Genomic DNA, 13,994 nt, shown 5'->3' with positions numbered 1-13,994 from the left:
CGGACACAAACGCAAAGTTATCTCTGAACACAGATGTTTGGCTTTGCGGCCACTGCCTGACACCAGCACTTTATTTTCTTTATCGTGTGTGTTGAATTGAAAGCTTTTTTTAGGCCCTGACCTTGGCAGCAGTTGCTACTGCATTTCATCACAAAGATAGCAAAGAATAAGAAAAGACAAGAGAAAAAATAAAAAAGAATAGAAAAAGAAGAGGGACTGGTTGGCTTTTCATGATGCCCTTTGTAATGCTGAACATCTCAACTGAGGTCCCTCTAACACTTTCACTCTGTGTGAACTCTTCTGCTTTCTCCTAGGCATGTTTTACACAACTTCAGCATCCTTCTTTGAGGCAATTCAAAAACAGAAATGCTTTCCAATTGATAGAAATGACTGTTAAAAGGTTATTCTTCTGGATTTCCTTTAAAGAAATTGCTTACATTTTAGGTTCCTTTGTCATTAAAATTTTGCTTGGTGTATCACTTTATACTTCAGTTTATTTGGGTGATGAAGCTGCCTATAAAGACAACCTCTGAATTCTTGGGTTCTACTACTTCATATACAAATAGTCACGACCTTCCTTAGTTGATGCAGTTGAGGATTCCGTAAAAGATTTTGCTAATCTGTCTGTTATGAACAGATGCTGATGACTCAATGATTGTAACAGTGGGTACAGCAATTCCCTTAAAGGACTTCTCAGAGGTTAGTAAAATTACAAGTATTACTTGTTCTCTACTATCTCTCACTGTTGTGCTCATATCTGTATACTACACTGACTGTTGGTGGTCTCTGCTTTTAACTCCTTCCTACAGCAATGTCATTTTCCCCCATGGCCCCTATTTCCTTTTTCAAGTTCTGTGCTACTGTCCTCGGCTGGGGGTTCATCTCCGTGAAAGCTCACAATGTCATCCATGACATCTTCCCTGCACATTCTCCACTCAATGAAACAAAACGTTTTATAACTTAAAAAATATCCACCAGCCTTTTTTTTTTTGGTATAAAAGACTGTTCAGACATGCTTCTACTTCAAAAAATTAAATGGAGATATTGAGCAGTAAAACAAATTTCTAGTCAGTATTTGCTGCAGAACAATGTCAATTAATGAACAAATGTAATGAGAAATCCAGTTTTTATACAAAAATTTTTGATACAAAATCTTGGTTGTCTGAGTGGCAACTTTCTTGACAAGAGAGAGCTATACGAAACTGAAATTCAGAATAATCAATTTAAGCAAATCTACATCTGGAAGTCAGAGATGGAGACTGTATGGGAGTCAGAAAATACCCTTCTATGTTTTTTTATTATCAAGACATCTCTACGGTTGGTCCATCAGACGCCAGAAATATTTCAAATGATGATATAACACAACCCAATAAAACTAAAAAGCACCTGACTTTATGTACTTACTCAAAAAACGTGGTCCATCCAGTCTCGTCGCTTTTGGTTGCCAGAAGTCCACTGTTGCCGTGGTAGGTAAACAGAACGAGCTCCTGCCCTTGGGCAGTCATGCTTTTCAAACATCCGTTAGTGCCTATCGTCAACCAGATGACCTGGTTATCGGGGGAGACCACCCTTACTGGCATCCTGTTGGGATCCCGCCGGATACGGAGCGTATTCCCATTGCTATCCGTTACTGCAGTAATATCATTGTCGTTGCTGTAGCTGAAGTTGTACAGATAATCTCCAGTGACTAAACTCACAGTGTACTGGTGAGTACCATTGACATCAAAGATATACAGCTCTTGATCAGTCGGAGAAGCGACTTCATAAAAGTTCACAGAGTTCAGCAAGGGTTTGTTCTTTGACACGGCCCGTATCCTAATGTTCCCCAGATCAGCAATGTACAGCGTGCCGTCAGGAGACACGGCTAGCGAGGAGGGCGCGTTCAGCTTGGCGTCCTTAGCGTAGCCATCTCCGTTCTGGTAGCAGTCGCAGTTGACATCGTTTTTGCAATCACATTCGGAAGGTATTCCGGCAACTAAGGATATCTCTCCGTCGGTTGTAACCTGCCTTATCCTATTAATCTTCTTTTCATCAGTCTCTGTAATGTAAAGCACCCCGCTGTAGGACACGGCAATGGCAGTTGCTGACTCTAATGTGGTCTGTACCGCGTGCTTTCCCACCGAGTACTCCACTCCAGGAACCTGGCAATGCATCGGCCTCCCAGCGGCAATGCGAACTTGGCGGTTTTCTGTGATCTGCAAAACTACGTTGTTATCCAAAACGTAAATGGAGTTATCCATGGGGTTGATAGCTAAATCTGTAGGCCACTCCAGACGTACCTTAGCAAAGAAAGGTGTTTTATCAAACAGTTAGCCAAGGCAGATTAAATTCAATTATTGAATCTACCTTCAGTTTAAGACTAATGCTTGAAGCGCTTTGAAACTATAATACAGGTCAGATTTCCCCTCCAATAAAAGCTACATCTTTATACGTAGCCAATACATAAATGAAAAAGAGACAGATATAAAAAGCTACAGGCATACTCATAGCTAGTACTCTTGTTTTGTATTCTTGTATACCAAATAATGAAATTTACTGCCTTCCAGACTATGAAACACCGCACTGAACACACCACTAGTGATGATCCTTCCTAACTGCACAAATTTCTTGGAACAAATAAAAAAACAGGCTCTTTTATATATCCTCACATTCACCTTAATATGCTAAGGAAGTTAGTGGTTTAATTCATTCAGAAAACATCAACATGCCAATATTATCCCAACGTATTTTCTATTCTTCCAGTATTTACTGCTAGAATTAATGTCTCCTGCTGATAGCCTTGCTGTTCTAAACTAGACTGAACTTTATGGGCAGAAAAATTGAATACAGCAGCATTTATAGCTAAGAGAGTATAATGCAATTCATGCCCTTGGAATATAGGTCTTTGTTCCAAATTCTGCTGTTAAATATTCCTTACACATCCTTCCCCATTCTACTGTCAGGAGCAAGCAAACTGCATTTCCCAGCCCCAGCTCAGCTATCCAAATTAGCAGCAGTTAATAAGTACCTGGCTGATGTGCATGCTGGTATCACAGGTGAGCGGTCGTGCTGAGGTCAGGTCGTTGGAGCCAAGCAACGTGGATATTATTCCATTTTGATCTACTTTCCTGATCATGGTCCCATCCACAAAATAGATTAGCCCATTCTTGTCGATTGCTATTCCTTCAGCAGAGAGAATAAAAGCTAGTTTCTTGTACGAGCAGACAATGCATTATCCATAACCAACTGTCTGAGTTATATGTATGCAGTGAAAATTAAGGGCAGAAAATATATATAATCTACTACTGTTGATTGCATTTACTGCTCACTGGAGAGCAAGTATTTTAAGTTAAATTGAAAAATTGGCTAAGTAGGACCAAATACCACAACAACTTTAAACCTTCATTATAGCTGGCCAAAACCACAATCTAAGTGAGCATTTTAAGATGTTCAATAACCATAAAAGCCAAGTTTTTATATTTGTAAAATCAGCCTAGATCTCCTGTAACTCTTCCTCAAGGTTCTTTCCAGTGTGAAAGAATTACTCAAAAACAACTTACTTAGCCATTGACTCCAAACTTTCATATTAAAGTTATGAAGGGATAACTCCTTTTACCTTTAGGGCTCATGAGAGTTGCCTCCACCGCCTTGCCTCCATCACCACATCTTGCCTCATCAAATGGCAGGCACTGCTCCCCAGTTCCTCCTATCACCTCGGCGTTTTTGGTCAGGTCTTTTGCACCCGTGAGTGACCTGGGCCGGTAAATCCTGCGCGTGTTGGTGTCGGACACGTACAAATCTCCGGTGACGGGGTCTGTTGCGAGGTAGTATCTGTGAGCCGGGTTGCTGCTGTAAAAAAGAAATAAGTATGCTCTAATTAGCTGCACCTCACACTGGGCCCAGAAAGCAAGGTTTCAGCTCGCACGTGGTGTCTAGTAATGTACAAATAGTTAAAAAACACACCAATGTTGTAGGCACGTGCAGTCTAAGTCGCAGCCCCCAGGCAGACTTTCGGCAGAGTTGGTAAAACCACTCTGGCCGAACCACCTCGAGCTGCTACAAGGAAGGAACCTGATGGTGTGAGGAAGGCAGCAGCAGCTGCTGCTGGGATGAGGAAGAGGAAGGAGAAGAGTCCTCCCTGGAGGCAGACCCCCTTACTCTTCCCATGCCCCTTTCACGGCAGGAGAAGCAGTGAACCCACCACCACGTTGACCTCTGCGGCTCTCCGCTCCAGTCCAAGCCTTCCTCCGTTCTCATCTCTCCTATGTCCTGTGCCAAAGGCAGTCCAGTCTAGCATCCTCATTCTTTTGGGGCAGAAATTTCAATTTTGTCTGTAATGCTCCTTCTGTGCTGCATATTTAAAGCCAGTTCCTATCTCGGTATCAGACCAAATCAAACAGTGGAGTCTAAAAACTCCCAGGCTTTCTTAGTCTTTGAAACCTCGGTTTAATTCCCAACTTTGCAGCATGACCCCAGCCCTAGCTTACACTTAGTTGCTGTTATCATCCCATCCATTTTATTCTAATTTATATAAGGCTGCTGGGGTGCATGGCTTATATAATTCCTAAACAGATAAGGCAGAGTTCATATTATTAGTTCGTGGGCAAGAGATAAAGACATCCTTTCTAAGCATTTGTTTAATCCTTTGCTTTCACAGACGTGATGTGCATGATTTAACGCATTAGGGAACGGCATCTTTTTCTCCCGAATGCTGAAAGGAGCTTTTCCTTTCTTCTTAACGCAGAGTCATATTTCAAATTACTGTACACATTGGCACAAAACCACTAACTATGCCAACACAGTCTTTATTACAGTGAAAACATATATTGCTAACCATTTTCTCAGAAACATACATTTTGCCTCTCCGCTGGTGCCACATAATTGAGAATTACTGTCTTTTCTCCCCTGCTGGTGGAAAAAACAACCCTGGAGAGTACCTTTTGGGCTGATATATTATGGTGCAGAAACTTAACCCACTGCAGTTAGGATTCCTGACCTAATTTATGGCATGAAGAGCTGAAATGAGGTCATGTAAGTACAGGAGGTAATTTCAGATGCTCTCCTAATGGATTGAATCAGAGTGTCAGAACAGTCAGTCCCATTTCTGACGTTTGCAAAGGCGCTGCTTAAACACAGCTCCCGAGCTTGGTGATATCCAAACATCTGCTCGCAGGCTGCTGCACTTCACATTCTGCAAACATATCACTGTGCTAATATAACACATTTTTATGTACCACCACTTGCAAAAAGCAGCAAGAGACCAACAGGAACAAGTTGTGAACGAATTATGTCTTTAAGCAGGGACAGATTTTTATAGCCATCCAGTTACAATAATACAGAAAAAATGTGTTGCCTAAGTAAGATTTTCTTCGGTTATAAGACTTTTAACGTGTTGGTTCAGAACAAAGAAATCCAGTGAAGCAGACTAATGAAATCACATACACAGTGATTAGCACCTCTTAAAAAGCTCTGCTATAGGGCTGAATGCCACGCAGCATGTCTGAAAACAATTAAATTCAGGCATACTTTAAATTTCTGTCTGTTAGAAATCCATTACTGGCAAAGTGCTAAATAGTTTAAAGATATTTTCAAAACCTCCATTTATGCAGAGATCACTTATATGATCACTATGTAGTGTACAAATTATTTATACCTCCATAGACTGCAAATTAAATTATACCCATTTACATGATTACTTTGGTCTTTAAGAAATGCTGAAGACATTTCAAATATAAACACATTGCAAAATGTGAAATACACAATTAAATTTTATTTCACTAAAATTTAAAATAAAGTCCTTCCTTGTACTGCTGAATTAAAGCACTTCTCGACAACTCATTTAATATCACTTGAATCATATTTTTAATTGTTGGAATAAGACTCATCAAATCAGTAACTAAATAATTTATGTCTAACAATTATTTCTCTTTAAAAAAAATTAGGACATTTTCTTCATAAACAAATAGGAAAACTCTGTTTTTTAATTAGTTCTAATAAAAATGGTGCATCTCCTCTAACCCAGGGTGAATTTTAGCAGTAATGTGTCCTCATCAAAACAAAAATGTTGGTGACAATTTAAGGATATTTTTTCCTTTTGACCAAAGAGCAAAATTTGGAGATTGCTTAGAAATATTGCTGTCGTGTCAACAAAATCTCTCCAGACTCTCATATGGAGCAGCCAAACGGCTCCTGAGACCGCACAGCAGTGTTGCCTTTCGAGAGAAGGTATCAAAGCTGAGGTTATCAGAAGCCAGCAGAGACCACCAGCAGTTAGTTCAGAGGAGCAGGGTCCAGTTTGGGAACTGCTTAGCGAAACCCACGGCTGCTTCCAAGCCAGAGAGCACCAATGCAGACCTCGACATGCGCCTGGAGCGCGGAGCAGAGACCATTCGGTTTCACCACAGCTTGAAATGATGCTAAGGTCCTGTCTTCGACCATCTCCAACGAAAGCAAAGGAATAAACTCCACATTTCAACTTGCTCGTTATAATCTAATTGCTGGAGCTAGCTCTGTAAAACATGTTGTCCTATTCCAACATGGACTGTTATACAAGACAAGTAACTATGAATTAGCTTGTTCTATCCAGCCTTAAAAGCAGTGTTTAGAATTTAAACTGCACACACACACACACACACACACACACGTGTGTACCTAACTAGCACAGGCCTCTTGAACGATGAGAATTAGCAAACCTTTTCCTGTTGTTGCTGATTTTCTTAGCATAAAATTGTAATGAAAAGTGTTGGAAAAGCTTACTCGTAAGTGCTGCCTACTATTTGGTTTTGTGGCTGTAATGATTCCTTTCTCACTGCTTTTAATTTGCCTATGACACTCTTAATTCTCAACTGTTAGATCCCCTTCATAACTCTCCATGCAGAATCAAATCATTTATATTCTTCTAACTACAGCCCTTATCTATATTATCTCTCCCATTCACGGTGTGCCTTCTAAACCATATGCCCTCAAAGCTGTCTTGCCTTTTACTAAACTTTCCCCTGGCTCCCTGCAGACTCAGAATATCACCATGGCCTACAAACGACCTCCCTGTCTTCAAAGTCCTTCTAAAAATTACTTCTTCCATGAATGCCCATCAGCATTAATCACTCACAGGCAGCAGTGTGTATGAAGACACCAGCTCAGCTTTGAGTCTTACAAAACACTAGGTCACTGAGAATATTAGAGAATAAATTTGATCTGCGTTGCCTCCTTAATTTAGAGCTCAGGCTCCTTGAGAGGGGATGGGCAGACATTGCTCTGCATTGAAGCACTGTGTTTACAAGCAAAGAAAGTTGAACGCTTGGAGTTGAATGTTCTTCATGACTCTTACTTGGTGAATGCCCATCTTGGTGCGTTTTTCTTAGTTTCAATGCTTAGCACTTATGTGTTGCAAGGGTTGTTTTCTAAATCCTAGTTTAAATAGAAACCTCCCCCACAATTCTAAGATTTTGTGAAACTGCACAATGTTGTCCTCTTTCTCCTTCAAGCCAAACAGACGTGCTCCTCCTTTCTCTGCAACACACAAGGCTCTGCACAAGCTAACCCAGACAAGGGAAGCCTCAAGGTGTCCCTAAACAGTGGGGCCCTCAGCCACTGGCTTCAGCGGATCCTGAAGGTTCACATGGGTTAAAAAAACAATCAGATAAATCCACAGAACCAAAGGCTGTCAAGGATTATTAAACTTCAAGATACTACTCTTGGCTTAGGAAGTCCCTGTGCAGCGAGGGACCTCTCTGAGCCCGCGAGTGCGCACAGGGAAAATGTCACAGATAATTACAGGCACCGTACAGCCTTCCATCTGCTGCTGCGCCACGCGGGAGACGAGACACCGGGCCAGCTGCACGTTTGGTCTAATCCAGTGTGCGTCTGCTGCTCTGTGCTTCGGGACAAGGACCTCTACCTAAATTCTAGTGCTTTTGGACTTGGGGCTCATTAGCTCTACTGTTTTTTCACCCGTTATTGGTATACAGGGTCCTGACGGGGAGGCCCTCACTCGAGGGCCGCTCTGCAGGGCGGTGCAGGCGCTGGTACAGCAATCAGCACAGGGCAGCTGCAGCACCTCCACGACCGAGCTGCTCGTCTGCGGACACGAGCAAAGCTCTCGTGTTCTCCCTCCCAAACACCCCTTACCAGCACGGGGCTTGTTCCTGGAATGCCACAGTTGTGCTTCGAGCCACCTTTCTGCCAGAAACAGGAGAGGGTGCCACGACTAAATGACAGAAAACAAACCTTGCTACGTGTCAGCCCCTTAATCCCACTTGTCCATTCCAAATTCCCGTTTTGAGTATCCATATTCCACACGTTTGGCAAGACATCTTCCCTAGTTATAATTGCAGCTCGGCCCCAGCACAAAGGTGGTAATTCTTCCAAAAGTGATGGAGCGGACGCAACCCACCGCTGCTAAGGCAAAGAGGCCACCTCTGAATCACACCTGCAGAAGAGCATGAGCCACCCAGACTGCACAGCAGCTCCCATTCTCATCACTAGCACTGATGCAAACACCTTCCTTAGTCACAGAACTTTTTTCCCAACGTTTGAAACACTTCTTAAACATAAAAGGTTTCCTCACAAAGACATATGGCCAAAAGCTAAGTGATTAAAAAAAATAATAACAGGCAAAAGGAAAGCTGAGATACTACTCTGTGGGATTTGTTTTAAAAAAAGAAGAAAAAAATAGGCTGGCAGCAAAAGAGGAGAGAAGGAGGGTTGCTGAGCCTTATGTATTTAGCAGGTCTGTCGCAAAGTCTTGCAGGGTTTCATGTATCCAACAAGATTTTAGCATACCAGCTCTGGTTTTGTCTCCTTACCAGCAAGGCTGTTGTGGCAAAACAAGTGTAAGCATCCATCTTTCCCTCTGCTCCTGCCTAGGCCAGGATGCACAAACGTTGTACCACATCCTTCTGACTATTATTTATTACGATAAGTCTTAACTCCTGGAGTCATGCTGTTGTGCAACAATTTTAGCTTTCATTCTTAAGAGAGGGTCTTGTGCCTTGGATGAAGAAATCTTTCAAATGTGAGCTTGAAAAGACTCAACATCAAGAAGCTAATAACATGAACTCATTTTATACTTCTGTAATTTTATTAGCTATATGCCATTCCCATGGGACTTGGGGGGATCTGATTAATGAGTTTTGATAGGATCAGCAAAAGTGCTGCCAGCAAGGAGTGGGCAGAGCCAAAGGGCCCGCAGAGGAGGGCACACAGCAGGGCAGAAGAGGAGCACTGGCTGCGGACAGAGAGTGATGAGAAAATATGAACTCGTATCTGGCAGGAGGATGCAACCTGACAGCTGACATAACTAAAACTTATGAACTCATTATTTTTGAAAAATACTTCCCTTTTCTAATAATACATCTCAGAAATGACTAGTCCATTATAAGCATTCAGTTGTTTAAAAAAAAAAAGAACAGTTAGAGAAATATAAATCTTCTTTAAGAAATGCTTACCTATGTCTAAAATCTTTATTTCTTGGTGGGAGCAAGTAAAAAAGAACAGAAAAACATTATTAGAAAAATATTCAGAATATTTCATCGTATTTAAAGATGAAAAGGTGGCAACATTTAAATTCATCATTAGCAATGCGATGAATCTCCAATTTCTGTCTAGTCATGTTGACTACATAAGTTAACTCAGTAAATCCACAGAATAATTACTTTGGATAGATTAGATTTTCAGTTTAGATTTACATAATTAAAATATTTTACCACAGTGAAGCTTTCTCACTTCACTTCTAAACACTATTTCAAAGGTATCAAAATCTTTTGAAATAAATTTCTTGTTTCCAAACGCATTTGGAAGCTCTGCCTTGCACAGTGCCAGAAATCTATTCCACACTTTAGCTCCCAACAGTAATTCACAACTCTGAAAGCTGGAGATCTGAAAAAAAAAACATACCTGAGTTCCAAAACACTCGTTACATTTCCAGATGGAAATATCCGCCGAACATAGTTGAAATCCCCCACGTAGAGACTGCCATCTATCCCACAGGCCAGGGCAACGGGAGCCAGCAATTTATTGCCATCCGCTTGGCCATTACAGCTCGGGCAGGAGATGCTGCGTCTTCTTCCATTGCCCATAATGCTACTAACAACTGGGGGTTGCTGAGATATAAATTGATTTTCACCGTTTCCTTTGTATAGGATTCCTGGTAGATAATGTAAAAAACACGAAACCCAGAACAGTTAATAGAAGCTTTTGAGTGTCTGCGTATATGATGGTGTGGAAGTATTACAAATATTCAATTTAATTTGATTAATATAACTTAACAGGCATTTAATTTTGTTGCAGCAATATATTTTCCCTGTTAAAATGGACAGAATTGTATTCAAACATTAATAGTTATACTTAGGTCAAAAATACACTAAAAATACATCTGAAACATTAAATTGTCTTGTTCACAGAATGTACAAGAAACACTAAATATACTAGAATTATAGAACCCAAGCAAATTTGCAATTATTCTTTTTGAAAAAATGTTAATAGATTAAAAAATTTATAAATCAGTATAAAAATGTTCATATTTAAGGAAATGCAAGGCCTGCGTAATAAAAACAAGCCCTGTGTTCCTAATTCCTTTTGGGGTTCCTCCTAAACCAAAATGGAAATTCTAACTGTGCATATACTATTAAAATAATGCTAATTTTATTTCTCAAGTCCTACTCCACTTAATTATGATATGATGTCAGATCTAAAGTGGATCACTGCTGCGAATTGTAAATATTAATTAAAGAGCCAGTTGAAAAAAGTTGGCGATTGCCTCAGTTGTACATCATAAAAGGCTCTTTACTCAGCTAACAATAAAAATGTACCTCTGGCAACAAAGTCTGCCTCAATACCATGTCTGCAGTTATAGGCAGTTATTAAAAATGTCAAAACAACAAAAAAAATGTGGTGCCAAGCCAACCTGCCTCTTAAACTTAATTCTGCTCTGAGGCATGAAAGGAACAATAATTCTGTAAAGACAAAGCAATGTGCCAGCAGTATTTTTTCTTCCTTATGGCCTCAACAGGAAATCCGAAAAGAAAAATGCATGCTTTATGTGAAACCTGCAGCCCTGGAAAAAGAATGTCCGCATTTACAGGGTATTAAAGGTTGCCTGGACCCTCATTATTACATATCTCAATGAATCCATCAAGGTGTCCCCGATGAATAGGCAGGCATTATGGCTGCAATCCAGTGTCAAAACACATTTTTACGTGGTGGAATCCATGTAAACCACATGTCACTTTGCACTTTAACAGGGATATATGCTTTATAGATAGCACATATAGAGTTTCCAAGGCAGTTTTGGGGGGACTGAGGTGTACATTCCTTTTTTTCAGATGCCTTCAAAAAATCAACACTTTAAAAATACATTTAGGGAATTTAAAATGTATTCCTTTTCCCCCAAATTTGCTCTTTGTGCTGCAGGATATAAGTAAGTAAATCATTTTTTCCTCTTAAAGATGTGATATTCTTAGTGTGATAAAATCTGGGAGATATAAATACAAAACAAATATAAGTGATAAAACCAGGAAAAATGAAAATTGCTTATGGCAACTTAAAGACAAGTAATCTAAATGTTATTGAAATAAAACAAGTAGAAGGCATTTTTTGTGACTAGTCAAAGCCAGAACACAGTAACCATATACAAAATCCCCTCTCTGTGATGACATCACTTAGGACAACCACGGAACCATAATTTTGCCCGAAACAGCTGAGCTCTATAATTTCCATCAGAGGAATCCTCCAAGTCAGCACAACGCGCTGCTGCACCTGATTTATTCTGTCGTTACTTTGAGAAATGGGTCCTGCGCGTTTCCCCTCCGTTACTGCGGGCCGCGGGGATGTACGTGGGACTCTTCGCTGCCGCAGCAGCCCGGGGTGCCCGCACAGGCCCCTGCTCTCCCCCGAACACCTTCCTCTCTCCTCCCCCTTGTTGCCAGCACTCTCCACTTCGTTTATTCAGTGAGACACGCGCCGCTCTGCAAAGCCATCACGTGTCAAAGGCACTCTTGTACATAATTTATAGCCCCCATCGATTCACCTTGCAGACAGAGGCAGCCTTGAATTGCGACCCTTTCCGTTTGCAGATGCACTGCCCCACGCGACTTTGCCCACATATTCTTTGAAATTTAATTTAGGGACAAGGAAGCCTCTTCCCTTTTTGGGGGTTGCCTTGCTTATCTGGCAGTTGGGAGCAATGCTTTAGGTGATGACGAGCACGTCACACAACTAAGGTGGTGGGAACCCCTCCAGGCACAGAGGGTACCACAGCAGTGACCATCTCCCTGAGCTCCCCCTTGGCCTAAAAATCCCACGTCACCAACTCCCACCTGCCTCTGTGCATATTTCATGCGCATATTTCCTTGTGCTTATTTCATCTTCTTTTTACACTTGCAGCCCAATTTTTCCCAATGGCCCCTCCAGCTGGGGACTTGCCCCTGGGTGCCAGCGGGCAGCGCACCAGGCAGGTTTGCCTTGGTGCTTGGGCACATCCTCCACTCTGCCTCTCTCAGCTGCAATTAGTGAGGAGTCACTGCTGCCCCGACGGCTTCACTGAGCAGCACGGCCCCTGAGGACCCTGCTTTTTCTTGCCATTTAAATTTCTCCCATCGTGAAAACTTAAAGTGCAAATATCTTTCAACACATTGCTAATGTACAACCAGTTAATGCCAAAAAACAATGCTGACATTTACAATTTCCCTTGTACTTGTCCTTAGCATCACTCAATTTTTGAAAACAATTCAGTGTTTGTTCTTTTTTTTGTTTGGTAAACATATTCCTCCCAGGATGACCCAGAGGTTTTACTGTAAGATATTTGCTAGGTGAAATTATTAATGCATATGTATTTTGAGGAGGAAGAAACATGACATATGCTGTAAAACTCAAAGCATTTACCATATGCAAAACATTCTATAATTTTTTTTAATAACAAAGCAAACATTTGAAAAAATAGAAGGATGTGCTTAAAGTTTAGTGCAACTTAGGATTGAAATCAGCAACAAGGAAGCAAACTCCTCACCATTCTGCACATCCAATACGTGATGTTTATCCAATGTCCAGCCACCCATGTTCGAGGCATCCAGCTCATAGCCTTGCAGAATGGCAGTCCGCTTTTCCCAAAGAGTCAGATCCAAGCAAGACTCATATTCATAACCTACAGACACTGAAACGACAATAAGTTTCCTAATTAAACAAGGAATTTTGTTCAGAAGAATAGTTTTAAAATTGTTGTTATTTGTCTGTACAGCATATGTTCTTCGTCTCTCAGTAAAAATCCCCAAGACTACCTTAGATGCATTCAAAACACCAAACAAAATTCCAAAATATTTTAGAAAGCAACCCGAGATTACCAAAATAATTTTAGTTATTAACAGTAAATGGATTAGGACAGGTAAAGAAAAAAGTTGAAACCTGTTGAGGTCTAACACACACGCAGTGCTCAGACCAAGTGCTCCACTGTATTATTATGCTGAGGGTTCCTCCCAGGCTAAGAACTCCAAGAGCAAAACGACTGCAGTCTCCTTTTCCTTTTGAAGTGTGCTCTTCTTACAACTCGGAGTTTAGATTAATATTATTGAATATATTTTACTATGTATCTTTATTTCCCATCTTGTCCTGATAAGTATCTTCTAATTAATGCATATAGGCATTTGAGATGTAATTCCCTTTATTTCAAGACAGCAGTGAACATGAAAATACTCTCCACAACACACATACCAACAGCTTCAGATAATCCATAGACCCTCTGGTTGTATGCATCCGTTTTATCCCATATGAAAGTGTATGCCAGGTTTGGGGACGCAGGGAACCATTTTTGGAAAAGTCTTCCCACCACTGCCACCATAAGGTGAACCTTCATTAAATTAAAGGGTATAACGGACTGGGTCATTGTGATCTTCAGAACAGATTTGTATCCTGCAGCCCTGGAGCTCAAGTAGGATAACTTCAGATCAGTTCCTGGGATTGTAGTCTCTTCATGAAGCACCTACGCATTGGGAAAGAAAATTACAATCTTTGAATGATTTGGAAAT

The 13,994-nt window shown here is 40.9% G+C and overlaps 1 protein-coding gene across 4 annotated transcripts in view; it reads right to left on the bottom strand.

Moving 5' to 3' along the window:
* Nucleotides 1-13,994, bottom strand: part of TENM3 (teneurin transmembrane protein 3) — a 292,279-nt gene that overhangs the window by 28,931 nt on the left and 249,354 nt on the right. For 3 of the 4 annotated variants that reach the window (XM_088524633.1, XM_088524634.1, XM_088524635.1), the window contains 7 exons: nt 13,681-13,948; nt 12,983-13,126; nt 9,874-10,123; nt 9,426-9,446; nt 3,596-3,828; nt 3,008-3,162; nt 1,405-2,279 (listed from right to left, as the gene is read on the bottom strand). In XM_088524633.1, the coding sequence (XP_088380759.1) occupies nt 1,405-2,279; nt 3,008-3,162; nt 3,596-3,828; nt 9,426-9,446; nt 9,874-10,123; nt 12,983-13,126; nt 13,681-13,948 (1,946 nt within the window). The remainder of the gene's footprint in view (nt 1-1,404; nt 2,280-3,007; nt 3,163-3,595; nt 3,829-9,425; nt 9,447-9,873; nt 10,124-12,982; nt 13,127-13,680; nt 13,949-13,994) is intronic. The other variant, XM_088524636.1, reaches the window with a different exon arrangement.

The sequence above is a fragment of the Tinamus guttatus genome, unplaced genomic scaffold, assembly GCF_059628265.1.
Source record: "Tinamus guttatus ecotype Peru unplaced genomic scaffold, ASM5962826v1 Tinamus_guttatus_pri_ptg000213l, whole genome shotgun sequence".
In the NCBI taxonomy this organism is placed as follows: domain Eukaryota; kingdom Metazoa; phylum Chordata; class Aves; order Tinamiformes; family Tinamidae; genus Tinamus; species Tinamus guttatus.
The sequence above is the reverse complement of the archived record's forward strand: the minus strand, read 5'-3'. Positions and strand labels throughout refer to the sequence as shown.